The sequence below is a fragment of the Falco rusticolus genome, chromosome 15 (genome assembly GCF_015220075.1).
Source record: "Falco rusticolus isolate bFalRus1 chromosome 15, bFalRus1.pri, whole genome shotgun sequence".
Classification (NCBI taxonomy): domain Eukaryota; kingdom Metazoa; phylum Chordata; class Aves; order Falconiformes; family Falconidae; genus Falco; species Falco rusticolus.
Window position 1 is genome coordinate 4,577,333 of NC_051201.1, and position 22,009 is coordinate 4,599,341.

Here is a 22,009-nt window from a genome sequence, read left to right on the forward strand (position 1 = left end):
TTAGTGCTATCAGCATAAACCATGTTGCTACCTTTAGTTAAAAAAAAAATAATATAGTTTCAAAAGAAATATTATAGAAACAGAAGCTTTGTGTACTTCTGTATACTTGAATTTTAAAGAAAAGCCATGTAGAATCATATTAGAATTATTAAAGTCTTAAATTTTAAGCCCTCTGCAGGAGCACACAGCCAAGAAATTTGAAAACTGGCATTGAGTTTTGGTCCAAAAAATTCCCGTAGGAACAATGATGACATTTAGACATTTAACTACCCAAATGACACTGCCAATCAGGTAGTTAGTTTCTTAAAAGATACCAATTATGCACAATGATGGCCATGGACTAAGATGACATTTCTCTTAAGTATCAAGACTTTCATAAAATGGCATGTCTAACAAGCAATCATATGGTTGAATGGCTGATGATGCATTTAATCTAAGCATAACATTTTTATGGACAGGAAGAACCATTTCATGTTCCACTTTCTAGTTTTTCTACAGAAATGTGATGCTATTGTGTACAGAGGTCTAATACGGCTGAGCTGTGCTCCATGAAATTAAAGACAGTATCTGGACCGCTTTGAAGCTGAATTAAGGTATTCCTAATCAGATCACATTGAAATACCAACGGCTTTCATTTTTTTTTTTGAAATGACAGCAAAAGTACAGAGTTAGGAATTGCCACACAGCAGAAGAGATTTTATCTGGTATGTCTCGCACAGTAAGAAACCAACCACCCCTAAAACAACAGTGAAAGCTGAGAACAATTTTAGAAGTATCCAAAGAAAAAGTCATGATGTGATGGAGGGTTGCCTACACAGCACCTTACTTCTTTACATGATGTAAACACACTTTCACTTCTAACTTGCCTTCCTACTGTTAGCATCGTAGAAGACAGATAGAAGGATCCATGCTGGGTAAGTCCATAGCCATGCCTCGGTGTCTCACAGTATCGCGTGCACACATATCTACAGAGGCTATGAAATAGTCAATGCAGATGTGAATAACAATGTAGCTTCAAATTATTAATATGAACATTGGTTTTATATGTTTTAACTCAAAGTGTAACTTTCACAGAGCATTTTGAGGTCATACATTTTTTCACTTAATGGTAAGGAAGCCTTGGGGAACACAGCACTGGCCACACTGGTGTCTGGGCCATATCACCCTGTTATTTTCACATTCAGTAGTGGTTTTCCTTCACTAAGTGAGCTCTATCAACAGCAGCAAGAGTGGGAGAAAATTTAGGCACTTCATTGTAGGAATCACAACAGCTATGTTTAGACAATCTATTCTCTTCTAGGAGTACAGCTGAGCATGAGTGTAGTTAAAAGTAGCCATCCATCCACACTAAATTGCCAGTGTTTACTTACAGAAGGTGATGGAAAACATTGTTCTCAACTGGTAAAACATTTTCAAGGTAGAAGAGACGTTTAAATGCATCTCAAAGAGAAAAAAAGTCAGGAAGATTTAATCCTTATCTTCCAGCTTTTCCTTTCTGAATTGCAGCAAATCTCAAGATTAGCCTAAACGAACCCAATTATGTTTTCCAAGCATTCAAAACTGTAGTCAGAATTTAGAAAATGAACACATTTGGACATTTGAGACTGCGGTGACTTTAGACTGTCCTTGAAAATGAAGATGCATATTCCTTAAAGCAGTAAAATGGTTCTTAAGAACATATCCATGTAAAACAATTGCTTGAATGTTGCTGCTTAAAATATTAAATCATATTCTCTGGTCAACAGACCACCCAAAATTGAAGAATTTTTTGTCCATCCTACCTTGAGCTTTCTGAAATTTTTAAATCCCTTATTGGAATAACTGACGTGTATTTTGTAATATTTTGTAATATTTTGTGATTTTTTTCTTCTAGAATTTGGTATTTAAATTGGTTTTATTTTAAGAGTTGAAGGATCTTATAAGCTAAACAAATTATATGTAATAAGAATATTCATCCAGGTAAATAAAATTTCATGTAATTCTTCAAGAAATATTTCCTCGTCTAGTTTGATTTTTTTTCTTTTCCAGTTTGACACCAAACCTGACTAAATAGAACAAAATAGTTCTAAATAGTTCTAACATAGAACAAGCTGTACAAGGGAGAACAAGGATTATCAAACACAAAAATGTACATTTCCACACACTGGGTGAAAATGGGCTTTAAATAAATCAGATGAAAGTCAGTTCACTTGTAAATAATATAATTTGTTTAGTGGCGTGGCTAAGGAACAAAGCATTGATAATCAACTAACAAGAAAAATGCTGGTCGCACAAATCAGAAAGTGTTAAGACTGGGAGGCAGTAAGACTGTGTTTTCAGTTATATTTAAAATGTTCACCTAATGGTATCAAAAGCTAAACATAGGAAATCTTCTCTATTTAGAACTCTAATGGTTTGTATCTTGGTCATTACAGCAAAGGAATATTTATGTAAAGGCATTTACATAACAAAATCTAGTGAGAATGTAATTTTTAACTTTTTTTTTTTTAGAACATCAGAGACCCTGGATTCTGGCAAAACTTATCAAATTTCCAAAGAAGAAAAGTAAACCATTCTAGAGTATCCAGCTGCCACAGATCTAAGCCACAGTATTGCTGGAAGCCAGAAGAGTTTTTAGGAAGAATGCAGCATGAACCGTCCCATTTCACATGGTCATTATCAGTGGTAAAAAGACTTCTGTACTCATTTTTCTTATTAAATTAAGGTTCCAGCACCATCAAATTAATACATGTTGTCTATGCCCTTATATGCTATGATGCAGAAATTACAAGGCCATTTAATTCCTAGAGCAAGCAATAGGGTATCAAGTGCCATATAGATTCCCTCTCAAGCTGACAGAGTGGAAATTAATTTCTTCAAATTTTCCTAGAATATTTATGGTTTACCATTTAGCAGCAGTTGTTAAATCACTATCACTTCAGTGGCCAAGAAAGCTCAATTCCAACTTTTTTTCCCACTTTTACTTTTTTGCTGGTTAACAAAGTTAAGACACAAAATGAAAGAAATTGCAGTAAGAACAATTTTTCTTCATATCTGAGCAGGAAAAAAAGCCTTTGAGAATGTGGGTTTGCTAATTTCTGGCACAATTACCTCTCCTCTGAACCATCATGAATAAAGCCTTATCTCTTAAAGCTTCTATAAACTGTATCTGAATCATAGTCATATTGAGGTCAATTTGGAATGGCAGTGATGCCTGCAGAATTTCCTTCATTTTATTCCCATGTAACTAACTGTAAAATGTAGGACCTAAAATGCCTAGGATCTCTCCTTGGATGTGGATTTTTCACCAAACTTTGTATTTTCAGCTTTGTATTTCCCTGAAGGAGAACACAGCAAGCAAGGAGAAGAATAAAGAATTAAAAGAACATGTTCTCTCTTTAAATTACTTTAGTTCAAATATAGACAGCAAGAAATAATGTTGCATGCTCTCTAATGATACTATTATGAAAATCTAAACACAAATTTATGTATCCTCCCTCTTTTTTTTTTTTTTTTTTTTTTTTGGTATATGTGTGTGTGTGTCCCTGCTCTTTTTCTGATCAGAAAATGTGTGCATACTAGGTGATTTGGTAGCAGGTACCCTCACTGCTGGCATAAATTCTGTTCAGACAGGCATATTCCATTACATTTTTTCTTCAAGCTGAACTCTGTCTATGGTTCAACCAAAGGACAAAGAACAAGTAGACTGGGAAGATACCAAGATTTGGGTGTGCTGCTCAGAATCTGACGTATTTGAAAACTGATGTCATAAATGCCATATGCTGACATTTTATATAAAAAAGGTCTCAAATTTCCCACGAGTTGAAATTTCATGTGCATTTTCGGTAAGTATTGGCATATAGATATTTTTAAAAATGTGTAAAATAGTCTTTAAAAGTTATAATCCTTCATTCATTCACTGAAATAATATATGCAGATCCTATTTTTGAGTAATTACATTTCAAAAGAGCACAGCTCTTTCAGCATATCAAATTGCTACTGACATATGCTATCCGTCTTAAATACTGTTTTCAGCATTCTAATTTCTTTTTCTAATCATGAGTCCGTGATGACAAATTAAAACAATATTTTGTGTGCAATTCATATTTTACTGAAATTTAAAATGGCAAGAAAAGGATGAGTATCCAATTTATTTTCTCTTCCCAATTAATACAGCAATTAAGATAAGGGGTATAAAACTGGCTTAATTGGGTTGCCATGGCAACTAATTGCCTGATTTCTTCAAAAATAGCATGTTTTAGGTGGAATCAATCTGTGGTAATTTAATTATGTACATCACGAAGCAAGAAGACAGGTTAGATACACGTAAGGAAAAGTTCTAATTGCAATTTTTTTTACACATCTCTTTGTTACTCCAGTTTTTTCTAGATGTTGCCTGCTACCGTTCATTACACATAGTGCAGAATGGTAATTTTTCTTTTTAATGATTAAGAATATCGAGACTTGCACATTAAATGAGATTCAGAATTGCTTGGGTGTAGTTCAACTGGTCCTTGGAAACAAGGAAAAAAGTGAAAACTAGTCCCTGACTCACTTCTTCCTCATTTTGCTTTGCATGTATAACAGGGAAATTAAAATAGTGCCACTCAGCTAGGCAACTTATATATGTGCCGCTGGCTACAGTCATACAAGCAACACCCACATTGGTTTTGTTTTTTAAATGGCCAGTGTAGCTCAAGGCAAACACTGAAATCACACCAATCTAGAATCAGACCTTTGTATAGCCCTCCACACCTCTCAGCCTCTGCCTTGCTCACACACATGTACTCCACTGAGTAGAGGTTACCGCTCCTGAAGCTTATTTCCCGCAACTCAGCCCTCCCGTTGGCCACCCTGCCTGTGATGGTGGGTGCTGCCCTGCAATGCTTAGCATGTCAGGCGCTGGAGATGGTGATGTCATGTAGGGAGCAGACCACTTTCAGAGAAGAAAAGTTGTTTTCACTCACGCAGTAACAAGAAACAGCGCTGAGTGTGGTTTCGAGCATTTAAAGACACATCGGTTAAAAATTTGAACCCTTAAGTCCATCTCTGAGTGTCTTTGACATCTGGAAGAGACGGCACATTTGTAATGACATTTATCCTTCTCTATGTTTAATGTAGTAGAAGTACTTATACTCCCAGTTTTTGTCACAGTAGCTCCCTGGGGATGAGAAGAGCAGGGGAGGAAGGTGGCCCGCTTATACCAGGTGAGACCATCTGTCTCGGTGGGAGACCACCGCTGCTGGCTTTGTGTGGGTGACTGCACCAGGGTGGCGCGGGCAATGTGAAGCTCCTAAATGCATTTAGCCAAAGCAGCAAGGCTGGCTGTTGTGTGCCATCACCTGTCACCAGCAGCTGACGTACTTGAACAGCATAGGTGGTTTTTCCCTGAATCACACAAACAAAGGTAAGCAAAGGTTTTTTTCTAGAGAGATAAAGTCACTTGATGGGAATATTAACTAGAGTATCATGCCCCTCTACAATAACATGAGTGCTTATTGCATAACTAAGTTAAATCTGGACATACTTTATTATTCATCCCTCTTAAAGGAAAGGGAGAAACGAGTTTTAGCTTTTTTTTAGATTTCACACATTTTCCAGACATTTTTTAGCTTCACCTCCAATTTTTTCATGTTTTTCTTCCCCTTTACTTTTTATAAATACTGACTCAAACTCTGAGAAAACAGGAAAAAAGACTGTTCCTGGAGCGTTTTCAGCATGACTGACCTTATGAGAAAAACATACAGGTATTCTGCTTCATGCTAATCATCCCCAGAACTCCACTCTGTATAAACAGAATCTGTAGGAAGACACTACAACATGGTCACACAGCAAATCTGGAAGGTCTATCCCAAGCAGATTTCTCAAACTCAAGTGATTTCTTGTCTGTATTTAACAAATGTATGTTTTACAGATATACTGCCAATAATTGCACTGTATGCTTGTGAGACTGCATTGGTTTTAGCTATTAGAATCCTAAATTTAGGAAATAAAATGATCACCATTATTGCCACTCTTGTTAATTGAATGAAAACTATGGTGTTTTTCAAGTCTGCATAAAACTGGCTTTGTCCCATTGTGAGCTCATTCCCAGATTAAACACAGTTCATGACACTTTAATGTGTTAGCTCTGCTTCATGATATTTCCTACCAGTGTTTAATTTCTTCTTTAATAGACTGGAGACTCTATGTCCACACAAGTCATTATTAAAAAGTTTTCGAATTCTAAAACCACTACCTTGATTTTTACTGAAATTAAAAGAACAGAAAAAAATAGGGCATTCATGCCAAAAAGTCCTTTTTAAAGTGAAATTTCCCCCCAATAAAGGGTCAAGCATTATTATCTATAAAATTTAATACTGTGTCCATCAAATTTACTCTTACACATTGTTTCAGTTATGTCTGGGAAAGTACAAAAACTGTTTAGGTCAGAAATAACATAATTCATACTTAACTACCTTTCTCTGCAGTTAATCTGATAATGCTGAAAAATAATATCATAAAGTTAAAAATAATATCATAAATAACTAAAAAATTTCCTGCAGTGGAATAACTCCATTTTCTGTGGTCCATTCATGGTTGCTGTCCTACTGGTATAGAACTGGTTTGTGATTTAATGAGAAAAGATAAAAGTCGTGATGGATATATATATAAAGAACTACCAAGCATGTTTACTTCCTACAGAAATCGTCAACATTATACAAATAAGAAAAACACCCTGTCACTGGTCCCCTGTGCTGAGGCATAATAACAAGAAGCCAGCACCTGCTGAAGCCAAAGACAGATTCTCTATCGACATCAGTGAAAGGGTATGGAAAAAGTGTCACTGTGAGTTTTGTTTTCAGCTGTACGCACTCTTCACCCAAGACAGCACAAAAATATAAGGTTGTTTTAAAAAGAAGTGATCATGGAATATGATGGAACAACAGTATCTTTTCTGTAATTATAGAAGCTCTATATGCTATGAATACTAATAGAAACTAATATGTTTGTTCACTGTTTATAGTGTATGGCTAAGGTTCTTTAGCAAGTCTATGGTCCAAGGTTTTATTTGATTTTAGAGCCTCACCTTAATCTAAATATTGTTAAAAACCAGTGCAGAACTCAGGCAGCCTTCCGCAGCAAGCATCATGTTTGCCGTCCCTTATACTGGCAATTAATGGTGCTAGTGCTAGTGCTGTCAGAAACAGAACTTGGGGAAGGATGGATTAGGCGCTGTCAATACGGCCACAGGGACATGCAGACGTCTAATGGAGCTGGCTTGTCTAGGAAGCTTTGCAAGCACCAGCGTGGTGCTGGGCCGGGGCTGAGGTGCTCTGTTACGTTTGGAGCTGTGCTGGGTACCAGTTCACACTGCTGTGCAGTGGTCGTCAGCTGAGCTCTTCTATATTCCCCAGTTAAGGAAAAGAAAGTCTGTGGCAGCTCAGGCTTCCTCAGTGCATGTGCCAACTCATCCCAGATTTGATTTAGATATAAGATGATAGGCCAAAGGAAATAATAACATACACTGAATGCTTTTGAAAAAAAATATCTCTGATTAAGTATGGGTTTTTTTTCCTCTCCTCCCTTTTTGTCCCAAGTCTGTTGACCCAAGCAAATTACTTGCTTTATTGGAAATGCCTCTGAATTTTCAATTTATCACCCTGCCTCATTTGGCAGTTCTTTATCCTGCCTTTCCTGCCCTTTCACATAGAAGTCCTAACCATATTCACCAGTATTGGATAGGCTACACTTACTAACCTGAAGAAAGAAAATGCTGTTTTAAAGAGAACCCATACAGTTACGTTCAATCTGATTTTTGTCTTTTTTAAGTTAACATAACCTTCTTTTAAAGTCCTGAAAGAATTTGGTATTCATTTCTTATTATTCTACCACACTTTGGCTTGTTGTCAAATGTAATATCCCTTTTCAAGATGGACATTAGCTATGATGGCTGGAAAAATGAAGTGGGTTTTACCGCTTTGTTAGTTGGCATTATCAGTGGCCTGGAAATAAATTGGGGAACACCTTCCAGGGATATTATCAGTGCCAGTTGTAACTGCAGAGGACAAGGCAGACCCCCAGACCTGCCTGCTGCAATCAGTTATAAACCATCGTGGGCTGCTGTAGCCAGAGTCTAGACTGACACTTGTGAGCAGCAGCATGTCGGTGCACGCAGCACCGCTCACTCCATGCCTGGAAGCAGTCCAAGCGCAGTCGGCCAGTGTGGGTGCTGGAACTTGCCTGTCTCCCCCTGCCCCCCCCCAGTGCAGCGGTGCTCCCCCGCAGCCCCCAGCCCCGCGCCACCGGAGGCAAGCACCTGCCTATGGCCAGGGCTGGGGCTCCAGCGGAGCTCCTGCTCCTCTCGAGTCCCGAGTCCCACAGATTCCACTCTTACATACTTATGCAGACCAGCTGAAAATTTTTCCAGTTACCAACCTGCCTCTGTGTTTTACAGTCTGTTCGGTAATTAATCAGGTGTGATACAGACCACAAGGTTAATACTAGCTACTTCAGTTCTGCTGTCTATTGACACTTTCACATGTGGCTCAGGTACATGCACTGAAGTAGTGCAATACTCCTAAATGATCATTATTAACGCCTTAGCATGACAGTACTAAATACACACATGTGGTTTCTAATTACTTCATTCTAAGAGGTCAAAAATGATGGAGCAGATTAGCCTCTGTGCTCACAGTACTGCAGGATTACAAATAATCACAGGAACAGCCGCTTGAATCAGATGCTGACTCAGTACCTCAAGTGAATAGGATTCCTTTTCTCTAGCCCACGTTAAATATCTTCTCTTGCTCTGCTGTTCAGTGCGCAGACACCTTTCCCTTCTCTCATTTTTCCAGAATGGAAAATTCTGGGTTTTAAGAGGGGTCACCCAACAGGGAGGATCTTGGCTTAGAATAGATGAGCAATGTGCATTACTACCCTAAGTGCAACTTAAAGGCATAACCCCAAATCCACTTTCATTCAGACTGGTTGCCACAGCTACAAATATTCAGATTCTTGTTCCACCTATTCTCTTTGAGGGTACTTGTCTACCTTTAAAACATGCAGGTTTGTCCTTTTGATATTCCCTCAATAACATTATCTTGAATTTTTACTTTCATTGGAAGATGACATTTCCCAGGGTACCAGATTTTAGGATGCATTTAAAAAAATCTTTATCTAATAGCAAGTAAAAGACAGAAATAAGTTGCACTACATTTTTCCATGGAAATTTCTTAAGAAAAATGTGTTTGAATATATAAGTAAATCATCATCTCAGCAGATTTTTTTTTCTTTTATACTTAAGGCAATATTTTCTTTTTCCTGTCAGGCCCTGCAAATGTTCCCTGAGTCATGTGGTTACGAAAATGTAGAATTACTCTCCTAAAAAGAACATTTTACAATTCATCACCAGGGCTAAACCAGCTGCAGCTGTGAAAAAGCATTAGCATATTAGCTGTTATATTACAGACAAATCTTTTATTTATTTTGTGCCTTTAGCTCTGGAGATTTGGAATGTTCAGGATTTTGTCTTTCTTTCTCTGCTCCGAAGTCACTCACTGAATTTTCACTAGATAGTATAATTTTGATTATATTTGACAGAAGGAACTTTAATCCACACAATATGTAAAAAATATTGCATTTTAACAAGGGTTTTTACTTATGTTTTTATTGTCACTGTCATTGTATTGAATCAAATAGAACTCAGCATATCAGGGGATGAGTTGTTATTGGTATTTAGGTGCCTTAGGCTTACTAACTGCTCAAATATTATGAAAAAATTAACTCTGATAAAGCTGATTTATTACTTTCCAAGGATGTTCACAGACAATTTGCATCTAGCAGTGAGATCTCAATGTAGGATTAAATGTGTGAGACGTAACCTTAAATCAGAGCTGTTCTAAGTTTGAAGGTTTAAGTTGATTCCTTTATTTTCCGTTTGTCACAAAGATCTCCGATATCTTTAGCTGGCACCTAGCAAAATGCTGAAGCATATGCTTAACTTTGTGTGTGCACCCTTCTGAACAATACAATTCAAGCAGGAAAAAAAGTCATATACTTAATGAATATAATAGTTACTCACCACTGTCTATTGCCAGAAAGAGAGCAGTGTATATATTATTCTGAACGTAAGGAGATTCCCGATCCAGGATTGCAGTGGTGCTGATGGTACCGTTGGTAGGGTTGATTTCTAGCCAGCCTGCTGGATCCTTGAAAACCGAATACCTAGATAAAAATATAGAAATTATTAACAAATTAAGTATCTAGACATAAAACAATTACATTATTGCAAAAGAATATGGTTTTGCACTCTCTGGCTTTCATGGGGTGGATCTCTTAATACTTAAAAAATAGACTTTAAACCCTATGCCTTCCCTTTGAAATTCATTATTGTTAGGCTTACCTGACAGATGGAGAAACAGAGAGGTTTGAGTCAATTTCTTTGGATACATATGTCACAAAGCTTAGTACAGAAATCAATGTTTAAAACATTATGTAATACGTGTTTCCTACTGCTGTGTTATACAGCCAGAGCACCTACGTACTTTCAAGGGACCTCTGCATCAACACCGGTAGTTGTAGACTTCTCACAGTCTCTTCTTTTTCCAAACTCGAAATTCGGGCTGGACTAGGAGTTATATTTTTAGTTTGTATTTCAGGTGTTTTTCATTTTTTTATCACAATTAATTATTTTGGCTAAGACTGGAAATGCAATAAACCGCGGGGTATGGTAGCAAAGAGAGTTAGACTGTGGATTCATTAGGTCTAACAGGAGCTGGTTTTAAGCGACCCGGTTTGCACACATTTGTCTTGCAGTCTGTGATCTGTAGTTCCCTGCTTCTGGTGTTTTCAAATAGATGCTCAGAATCTTGGAACAGTTCAACCACATACATGTTGTCTCAGTAAGGATTTGAAAATGCTGTCTGTCAAGGTGCCTCGACACAAAATTCACTGTCAGGCTTTCTTTGCATTAATCTGCACACTCTGACACTGGAAATGTTAGAGAGATTGTGGAGTTTATGCACTAAGAACTTGCCCTACTTGACTGAAGTAATAACCAAAAGACTTTTCATGATTAGGGACTAATTCTATACTCAGTTAAATATATTAAGTAATATAACAAGACAGAGCTGAATTAACTGGTACCAATTCCCTCTCCAATGAAATGTAATATTTTGAAACAAAACTCCAATTGTATAATCAATACTTAGTATAATAACCTGTTCATTCTTTTTGAGGTGAATTGTTATAGATCATAAATGGCCGTAACATCTTCTATAGACATTTCAAATTACAAGTAATTGACGTGAGACCTGTTAATTGTTTAACGACTATGTGCCTAGCCAGTGCCTCATAGTGGCATTCATCTAAAAGGTGTCCTTTGTGATAATGTTGCTAAAAATAATTTATCAGTGCAACTATTTCCTGAGGGAATAATCAAAAATAAAAGATTGTTAGTGAGGTAAAAATAAAAGTAAGCAAAATGAAGTAAAACGTCAGTTGCTAGAAGAAGAAAGAATAAATTGCAGGCCAACAAAGACAGACACGTTCTTATTGAATGCTTATTTCAGACGCTTGCTTTAGTCTCCTGTGCTGTCTAGAAAGCGGAAAAATAAGTTGTGGTTAGTTGCTAAGTCCCTCTAGCAGGCTGTTAAGGGATGTCCATTATCATAGCTAACAACGAGAGGGCAATGTGTGGCTGTCCTATCCAGCTGCCTCTGACCCCCAGTCCTTGTTTCAGACCTCTCAGTCCCATATAACTAACTTGTGCGTTTTCACTGTCCAGGTATGTTGATCAGGCAGAGTTTGAGAACTTTGGATTTTTCCTGGGATCTCAGAAAAGCTTGGCAGAGCCACAGGGCTGAGCTGTCAGGTGTCCGAGATAGCCATTAGCACCGTTCATTATACATGCAGCAAATTTTACTGTGTTTGAGCACTAGGTCTGATCGTTGGCCAGGGGTAAAAGGAAAACAAAAGCAGATGACTTAGTGCATGGCTTAAGCTTAAATTCTGTCATTAATATGGCACTGTAAAAGACCATTGAATGAACAGAAGTATGGATCCTTCCATCCCTCATCCCAGGAACTTCCCTTCGAACATTTGAAATAATGCCATAGGAAGGTGTCACTAAGCAAAGATGCTTCCCCCCACCCCCCACCCACCCCCCAGATTAGAATGGATTTGGCTCATAATAGCCTTTGAATAATAAATTTTGGGCATGGACACTGTACTGTTCAGCAGGAAGAAAACTTAATTGTTGAAAAGGGAAAAGTTCTGGGCAAATTGTTTTCCTCATGCATAAACGAGGCAGTGCACAGACAGCTACTCAGGTCTGAGAAAGACAGGCCAGAAACATAGGCACCTTTTCCCAGCCCACAGACCAGGTACCCATTATAACTGGACTAGCTGGTGCCTCAGGAAGCACAGGGCTCCAGAATCCCTGTGAATTTGCCATGTGGCCCACAGGCCCATTTAAATAAACTATTCTAAAGATTGACATTATACTTCAAAGATTGATAAAGTGCTCATAGAATCATCTAGGTTGGATTGCCTTTAGCAGAAAGCCCTCTCAATTCATCAGAGAAATACCTCTCACCAAAAAAAAATCATCAGTTGCCATGAAATTTCTTTGGTGTACCTCCAGGGAAAGTGATACCATCCTACAGAGATGAACACGGCTGATCTCAGGGGTGCTGACAGACAACACTCCACACGAATGCCGTTCCTCACCAAGATTTTGCTTCAGGTTTGAAAGGTGCAACCTCCTCAGGGCCACTGAACCAGGGTGACTTTTCCATGGTATATGGGAACACACTGGTGTCCAGGCAGCCAGTGTCAGGATCAAAACTTCAATATAGACAGCCAGGAAAAAATTCCACATTTTTATGAGGTATTATTATGTTAAAATAAATTAAAGGACAAATTTGGAAACCAGAACCTTTTGGAATTTATGAGAAAATGAGGCAAATACTAAAAAAACTGGCTTATTCATGCTTCCACAAAAGTCACTCAAAATTTCACCACTGGCTTCCCCAGGAGCAGACATTATCCCTTCAGGAATATGTGGAAAAGAATCAAAGGCAAATGCTAGTGCATCGTGAGACATTCCATCAACCCAGCATGTCCTTCCACTTAATAACCATTTAAACATTAATCAATACCTAAGCTTTATCTCCCATAAAAACAAGTTACTAGAATAGTAACAATGAAGATCATTATTTCATTTCACTTCTTTGTTTCTTCTTTTATTGTTGTTTTTATAACTTTGGAACAAAGGTATGCACAAAAATATGAAACGAGGGCAGCCTAAACAATTCCTAGTCTATTGTAAAACTGCAAATTCTCAATTAACCCTGAAACAATTTAAGGAGATTCAACACTTCTGAAGTAATGAGAATTTAAAATGGATTGTATTATCTTCCCTGATTGCTCTACAAAGCACTGTTGGCTGTGCAAATAAAAAACTGAATTGTATAACCTGTGATTTGGCGCAGGATATTGTAAAAGTAGTACTTTGTCTTTCCCACTACATTTTTTACTTATTGTAAGTGTGTTCTGCCGTACAGTTAAGATGATTGTTCTTTGTTCAAGATTTTGAGGGCTCTGCTGGCAAAGGGTTTAGAATAGACTCATTAAGAACAGCACTATAAAAATCCAGAAGTACAGAATACAAAGTTTCACATTCTACTTTTGACTGTAGTGGGATCAGCTGACTGCACACCAGTTTTGAAAATCACGTCATTTTTTTAAGTGGTTAAACATGAACTTATGTGCCTGCCTGTACCTACTCACTTTGAAAATTGTAAGTACATTGATGCTTCTGTGTGGATGGATACAGAACTATGTTCTTTGGTGTGCCAATTACTGTTTATTTTGACCTTATTCTACACTCCAGCAGTGAAATTTAGTGCTGCTTTGTGTAGTGTCTTTATTTCATTGGTTTGTTATTTTTTTTTAATTTTAAATCATGCCAACAGCTTACAGTTCCCAAGGGCCTATACGACAACAGGCAGGTGGGTGTAACATATTTTGATTGTGACCTCCTTGCACTAGGTTCATGTCCTTGCACTATCTATAAGCCAAGTATTGCAAAGTAAGCAGAAAAACCCCAATTCTCTAAGACTTGAAATTGTCTGCTGCAAAGTTTAAGTATTCACCTTAAATATAGACCTACAAACAGATGCAAGAAGCTATAGATGCAAAACGAGAAAACACAAATCAAAATCTGCACTTGACCTATTTAGTGCAGAGCTAAAATAAATTAGCAAATAAATGGAAACAATTTAAAAATTTTAAGTGGCATCTTCCCCTTCCTGTATAACACAGGAAAATAATTCAGAGAACAACCCCTGGGGTTGCTAGTAGACATGCAGGGTGCCGGTGGCTGGCAGCTTGATTAGCACAGAAGATCGTTATGCAGAACAGTGATGATAATATGGCCATAGAAATTTAATCAGAGTCACAGCCTTGCACTAGCCATAAAAAGAATTTCACAGCCAACAGTGCAGTAGCCCAGGGTGTCATAGGAGAGCAGCCAGGCATCGAGGCACAGTCACGTGCTGCTCTTGGCAAGGACTTCCAGGGCTTTGCAGTTGCCAGACTTTTCCCGTGTGGAGTCAAGGGGTCCTGGCCCTTATGCTTTAACAGAAAGAGAAAGAAGACAAAATGAAGCCGTGCCAAATCTGTGCTGAGTGACACATCTGCACCGGTTTGATGTGTGGCATTGACAGGAGCTAAGGTGAGCAATTTAGATAGGCTTGCTGGGGTGGCGGTGTTCAGCCTCGCGCATCTGGAGACTGCTCAAGTCATGTTGCACAGAGACTGTACGACCAGAAAGACACCGTAGAAAAGCAGTGGTACAGTGGCATCGGCCCCCTGAAATACCCATCCCATTCTGCAATCAGGCTTTGCTATGATAATGCGTAACGGGGTGAGAGACTGTAGGCAGCAAGTTGACTCGGTGGAGGACTAGTGAGCAAGGCTGGTCTGGCTGAATGAGGACTGGGAGAACTGGGCTTTGAGTCCTGGCTCTGTCACAGTGGAATTCGGGCAGCCTTTGAATTCATGCTATGCCCCCAGCTCAGCTTTAAAATGGTGAGGATGTGTTTCTGCCTTGAAAAGCTGTTAAAAGGATAAAATCTGGAAATCACTGCAAAAGGACCAAGAACATATAGCAATGAGGGACATCAAAAGTACTAAGACAGAATAGAAAAGAATAATTTCAATAGCTTTCTAAAGATGTAGGAAGATATTTACTGGAATTTTCAAACTGTAGAGTTGCTCATCTCCTTATTTTTTGAAAAATTACATTTAAAATAGAGTTAAATCCAGATGAGTAAAAATTAATATTCTCTGTGATACATACATGTATATCTGCATGCATGCTTACTTCGTCTTGGCTGAAACTGAAAGTGTCAAAATATTGATAGTAACCATTTTCATACCATTTCAATCTGCCCGGCCAGGAGTCAGAATCAGAAATATAAACCATCTTATCCATATATTAGATTTCCAAATCATATTTGCTGCTTTTATGGATCGTGATGCCAGTGAAATAAGTGACAAAAGTATCAGTTGGATAGACCCAATATTTCACCTAAGAAGTATAGCTGCACGTTTGTATTTTGAATGAAAAGCCCTCACATTATCCACGTTTCTGAAACCGTAGCAGTTCACCTACAATTAGGTAACATATTGAAGTTACCGTATCTGCCTTGCTCCTGCTGGGACTGTAACATATAATGACAGTCCCTGATTTTTTCCTGTGAGCTCTTGATGAACTATTCAAGTAAAATGATCAGTGGGGAAGGTAAATTCGCATTGTCTGTGCCTAGGAGCTCAGTGTGAGAACTCTTTTGCCTCTGAATGAAAAACATCTCTAAACACAGACATTGTGTAAATCTTTAAATCAAGCCAATATGAATTTTATCTCATTATATCAAGTCCACCTGAAAAACCAAGACTGACTGCCTCTGGAAAGAGATTCACTGGTGTCTGGGAGAGAGCTGGGTAGCAATTAACAGCATAAATATACCCACCCACGTAAACAATGGTGGTTTTAAGAGAAAGACAAAAGCACTACCCCAGACATAAGTGTAACATTAAAAAACTGGGTTAAAACTGCATTGTGCTTCATATGCTCTATGTATGGATGCCATAATGTAGAGCTGTAGAGATCAACCTGCTTCCCGTCATGCTCCATCTTTTCCACTGTGCTATCATTACCTTTTGCCTGCACTAATTACAGCAGCATATGGCACAAGAAAGAGTAGAAAGGAAACCTTATTGCAACGTAGCAATGCTCCAACTAAAATATCCTCCAGACGCATTAATGATGACACACGGCAATTTTTCTGCTGTTTGGCTGCATGATAACCAAGGTATGCATGCTCCCATACTGGTTTAGGGATAAGCTTTGGGAGGGCAACTTACTTTTCATAGATGTATGTTCACAGCCTTGCACAGCAGGGTCTGTAATTGCATGCTGAATGAAAACAATAGTAATTCCTTACCATATATTACATCTAACATTCCATAACTATATTAACATTTAACTTGGTAAAGATATTTTTTATGCAAACTTGTTTGTTTTTTGGTTTTGTTTTTATTTTAAAATATTTGTGTCGTTAAAGACATTGGAAGATTGTCTTTGGAGCATTGTAGGTTTTCACTTTTTTCAGATATTGAAAAAACAATGTTGATTAATAAAATGTATTAATTTCAAGGCGCAAGTGAATATACAGGTTTGCTTTCCATTTTATACCGGGATATAAAGCTACTGCCTAAATCTTGTGCTGCAGCCCCTAAACACCATGTTGTACAGATCAGTAACACATGATCCACGGATCTTGTGTTTAGTATGACAAAACATGTCCTAACAATAGAAAACAGGCATTATCTGGGATAACTAAATTCACCACATTAACAAAATATTCTAGCAACAGAGTAGAGAGATTGCCAGTAAGACTCATATTCAGCTTATCACATTAGCCTAAAGCATACTACCAGTAAGCAGTTCTGTGGAAAATCAGCTATTAAAAAGGGCTTTTCATACCTCCTTTCAGTACTACTTCCTCATCTGCTTTCCCATTTAGATACCCAAATACATTTCTCTTTTTTATGACCCTTGAAGAGCTCTACAGTTTCCACTGAGATCCATACAACAGGATGCCTTCACATCCCTCGGTGCAAGGTAAACTCTGAGGCTGGAAGCTGGCTGTTCCATTTGGAAGTGCCTGGATCTGAGCCTGCAAGTGAACGTTACGCTGTCTCACGTCTCCGTCAGCAGTCAGTGATGGGCTGTAGTCCGTCAGAGCGCTCATGCCAACCGCTCATCTCCACTGCAGCTGGCATCAGTCTGCCCTAACAGCTCTGTGCCTTCTTTTGCAACTCCTCTTAAATGACTGCATGCAGTTAGAGTGGCAGTGTTGTCAGAACTACACATTTACTATTACGGGCACCAGATCATGACAATTTCAACGTAACTCTGCTGTTGCTTAGTGTTCTGTTATGCAGGCATAACTAATTCAAAGCTAAGACTTTTTTTTCAGAATTTATTTGCAATTCAAATAACACCGCCTGAAATAACAAAAGCATGCCAGCAGGTCAGTGGCTGTGTGTTGGGAGAGAGGGGCAAAACCTGATGGGTGCTGTTTTTCCATACATACACAAGTGACGCTGCGGCTGGCAAGTGGATACGCAGTGCTACCCTGGCACTTGCTGTATCCCCTCTTCCACACTGCTGTCACCACACTGCGCTGTACCTGGCGTGCAGGTCCCTCTGGAGGGGATGCATTGGGCACTTTCACGCTATTTATAGACATACTGACTACTCGAAGTGCTGCTTGCAATAGGTCTGTGGTTCGTATGCAGGAGACTTGGATACTATGCAGTTCAGGGACACGGGACATTTGAGGATCTAGAGTAACAATTTGGCAATTCTGGGGAACTGGTAACAGGTAAGTATTCATAACAGAGCTAATGATGAATAATGGCAATAGGTTTGACATCCAACATATATGACACCCATAAGATGATAACAACACACGCAGCCCTACCCAGCCAGCCAGCTGAACCAGTTCTTTAGTTGTAGCATTTTCCTTTTCACCCCTGTAACACGAATCAACATGAAAAAAAGATCCTGCTTAAGCTCAGTGCCAGCAATAACAGCCTGTTACTAGTTCCAGCTAACTTAAAGCTAGCCCAGATACATAACCACCGTGCTGCCAACCCAGCCTAAAAACGCATTGCTGTTGCAGGTAAGGACTAAAAAGCACCAGAGGATTTCATTTCACAGAGAAAGCAGAAGTGCTTCATCACCGAATGCTGTTGAGGCAACGTGTAAGCATGTGTTCATCTCAACAACTACAGGCCAGGTTATACAGGCTATAAGAGAAATGATAAACGCGACAGTACTGAGAGCCCATTAAAAGGTTTTTTTCAGATCTTTTCTGGTCAATATGGATGTGCATGTTAATCACTGATCCTCAAGGCTTTCAGAAACTGCCTTCTACAATAGATGCCTAACTTTGCGATTCCACGAAAAGATCACTGACAGTTTTTCAGACCTGTTTTGAATCTTAAACTTAACTGCGTCTGGCCGAAACCTTGACATACACATACCCTTTGTAAATGTGTTCTATTAACACGAAGTTAAGAAGCTCCCAACAATCTTCAAAAAATGCTATTAAAAAGTCAGAAAGGAAAAGAAATCTAAACCATCATCTGATTGTACTTTTCAGCCCTCATATTTCACTTATGCACTACAGCTGGCAAACTAAGCATAGTTAGCCGTCTTTTCCCATTAAATGTACGATCATACAAAATGCATGGTTTGAATTCGGCTTGAAATGCTCTCACTGAAAGTGTGGCTATATGCTAAATGTGCAGTAGGCTGTAAAATATCTCCTGCAGTGCTCTCCAGCAGAGATTTGGACGTGCTCAAATTACTTTGGCTAGATTCTTTAAAATAAAAGATTTTAAAATATACAAAGCAAATTCAACTGAAATAAGCTATTATTAATCAGAACAAGCATATTAACAAAATCTCAAACCTGAAATTAATCGGATTTTCTGGCAACATTGTTGAGAAAGTTATTAGGTCGGATGCATTTTTAAACTTACTGAACATAGAAGATTTATGCAATAGCCATTTTTCAGCTTCATGGAACAGATTTATGGGTTTGCAGACCGTCTGTATTTTCACAGGCTGGAAATGTCAACTTGGAGTAGAATTTAAAAAAATAAATTAAAATCTCCATCAATGCTCTGCCACAAGTCTGTCTGTGCATTTTTGGTCACTGAAAATTCATGTTTCCCTTTGATAAACTGGACATATTCCAGGGTGAATTCATTAGCTACGCACCAGTGCATAGCTTAGCTCTCAGGTCAGGCATGGCAACCTTTGCAGTAACTCACTGCAGCAGTTTTTTCCTGGGCGATCCTCAAGCATCTCTCAAGTTTCTAGGAGTTTATGGACAAACAGAGGCGTGCACACACTTTATTCTAACACTATCTCAATTGGCATCACACTTTGCTGGCTTCAGTGCCAGTCTGGCACATGAAATAATGTAATGACCCTCTCCAAAGCACATGCATACCTGTTAGGAGGGACCGTGGACAGGACCTATAGACTGCTAAATTCAGTGGTGCTGCACAAGACTTTTTAAGGCTTAAGGTTTATACACATTCATGTTTTGGTCAGACGTTTGTCGTTAATATAAATTTTTCCATTGGTTCGGGTCTCAAGAAATAATAATTTCAGCTTGGCCCAAAGAAACATGTGTTTTACAGAGAATGCTGTGGTGCAACAGGGCTGAGCATACCACTGAAGCAGCTCAGCAATTTTTAGTAAAACCCCTCTGTATAATAAACATGGAATATTCTGTAAACAAGTTTCCATCGGAGCTGCCTTCTTTCGGTCATCCTTTCAGTTTATGAGTAATATACAGATATTTATTGCAAGAAAAAGAGTCTGCCCAGTGCTTTGGAGGACAACTTGTCTCTGCTACAGCCTTTTGACTGATACCTGCCTTATGTCAACAAGCCACAGGAAAGTCTGCTGAAAGTGTAATACAATTTTTTCAAAAATATTTTAGCTATTATTATTATTTTTTTACAACCAAAAGTGCACTTTTACAATACAACATATTAAAAAAGGTAGATGGAATAACAAAATGGAAACTCTAGACACTACCTTGTCTATACCAATATGCCATTACCCTTAGAAACACTGTAATGTAACATTTCCAGTTTACAGAAGTAAAATTCCTATTTAAAATTGTAATAAAAAAAAATATTTAGCTAGAAATAATAAAAATTAAACCCTCCTCCCTGCAAAGTATATTTTCTACAGACAAGAGATCTTGGCAGGAACGATTTTGCTTAAAAACAAAGCAAACAAAAATAACAAAAATCTTGCTTACTTCAATCTTTCTTGCAGTTAACTGGGCTGAGTATAAATGCCATTTTATAGGGCTGGGAAGAGATTATAATGCTGTGATACCTCTATTTGTGGAATTTTTTCGTGCCTTCTCTCCGAGCCTAGTGCAGACCCAGCAGACAGAATTAAGTAGCACACCTCTCACAGAAATGTTTTTTGTCTCATTCAATTAAAAATGAAGTATTGCTGGTACAGGCAAATCAGAGCATACGGGACAGCATGAAAGGTCAAACGACAGAGCTTCAGCTGCTCATCCTTACTGCTAATGACAAATCAATATATACCCAATATTGGCTCCTGCTACTCACAGAATCAGAGGGAGCCAGTGAGAATTAGAGTCAGTGTTACAAAAAGAAATGTTGGTGCTACTCTGCATCACACTTAGAAGGCAACGAGCTCCTTTGCTCAGACATGAGTGACCAAATATTTTTTCAGGCTGGGACTCTGGTAGATTTTAGCACTGGAACCAGTTCCTGTGCTCCGAAGGAACGGTTTGCAGGGCTGCAGCCACACTTACAGGTAGTATTGGCTCTGTTTCCACCTGCAGAGCATTTTTAAAATTATGCACCCCACCTCACCTTCTGAGCAAAAAGATTCATCCCTTCAGCATTATTTTGTTTGTCACATTTGTGATTTAGCAGGCTGGCTTTCACTACAGTTCTCTATCTACAATGATATGATAAAAACAGAATGAAAAATTAGATGAAATTCAGTTTCTAGTTCCCTGCCACTGAGAAGTACCTGATGAGAAAATGGTTGACTAATTAGTTATTTGTGTGGTGAAACAATAGACGTAAAACCTTTGGTAAACATGAAGAAAATAACAGGAGAGTCATTGCAACTAGAACAATAAGAAAACCCAAACAAAAAACCTAAAGCAATTAATCAAATGAAAACACTAATATTGTAATCATGAGGCAGTTAAATAAAATGTTATGAAAAGGAAAATATTTTTTGTTATTATTGTACAGTCTTTCAAATATTCCTCTATACCAAGATCTAATTTTCAAGGTTTCTTTCCTTCAAGGGGGAAAAAAAAAAATCCTAGAAGCTGAGGTTTAACAACAAAAAAAATTCCACAAGCTCATTTATGTATTTTTTAATCAGAAGTGATTAGGGCTATAGTTAAATGAACCCAGAGGCTCTATCTGAATTATTCCTAAAGCTAGGGAAAAATACACCATATCTGGGATTAACACACTAGTATAATCAGGTTGTTACTGTTAGAATAATTGTCAACACATGCAAATCAGTAAAAGTTTTTTTTCATTGTAGCAATTGTGACTCAAAAACTAATCAATGTGAGATGAGCTGGAGGTTCTGTTATAAACTACCTGGAGACTGTTTTGGCAGTAAAACTCTATCAAGTTTCTGCACATGCCAGTTCTTTGCAACTGCACTCCCAGCAAAAGCAGCTTCTCCCACTGCTAATCCATTTGCTGCTTTCTCTTTCAAGCAGGGGTCCCGGCAGCTCTTGAAAAGATAGGAAATTTTTTAGAAGAGCCCAGCAGATTCACTACTAAAATGACACTATTGAGCACAGCCATGAAATAGCACATTTCTACAGATTCCGTGCAAGTTATTTTTTTCCTAAGGGATGGGCAGAAA

The 22,009-nt window shown here is 38.3% G+C and overlaps 1 protein-coding gene and 1 long non-coding RNA gene across 6 annotated transcripts in view; one reads left to right on the plus strand and one right to left on the minus strand.

Moving 5' to 3' along the window:
- The window catches only part of LOC119157654, a 41,219-nt gene extending 37,161 nt beyond the window's left edge, over window positions 1-4,058 (plus strand). Inside the window, exons 12-14 of one of the 4 annotated variants that reach the window (XR_005107619.1) lie at window positions 488-593; window positions 2,491-2,664; window positions 3,306-4,052. This is a non-coding gene — a long non-coding RNA (uncharacterized LOC119157654). Of the gene's footprint in view, window positions 1-487; window positions 594-2,490 lie in introns of all 4 variants that reach the window. The other 3 variants (XR_005107620.1, XR_005107621.1, XR_005107618.1) reach the window with 3 other exon arrangements.
- CDH13 (cadherin 13) overlaps window positions 1-22,009 on the minus strand; it is a 505,317-nt gene that overhangs the window by 20,024 nt on the left and 463,284 nt on the right. For both annotated transcript variants that reach the window (XM_037408727.1, XM_037408725.1), the window contains exon 11: window positions 10,043-10,185. In XM_037408727.1, coding sequence (XP_037264624.1) covers window positions 10,043-10,185 — 143 coding nt within the window. The remainder of the gene's footprint in view (window positions 1-10,042; window positions 10,186-22,009) is intronic.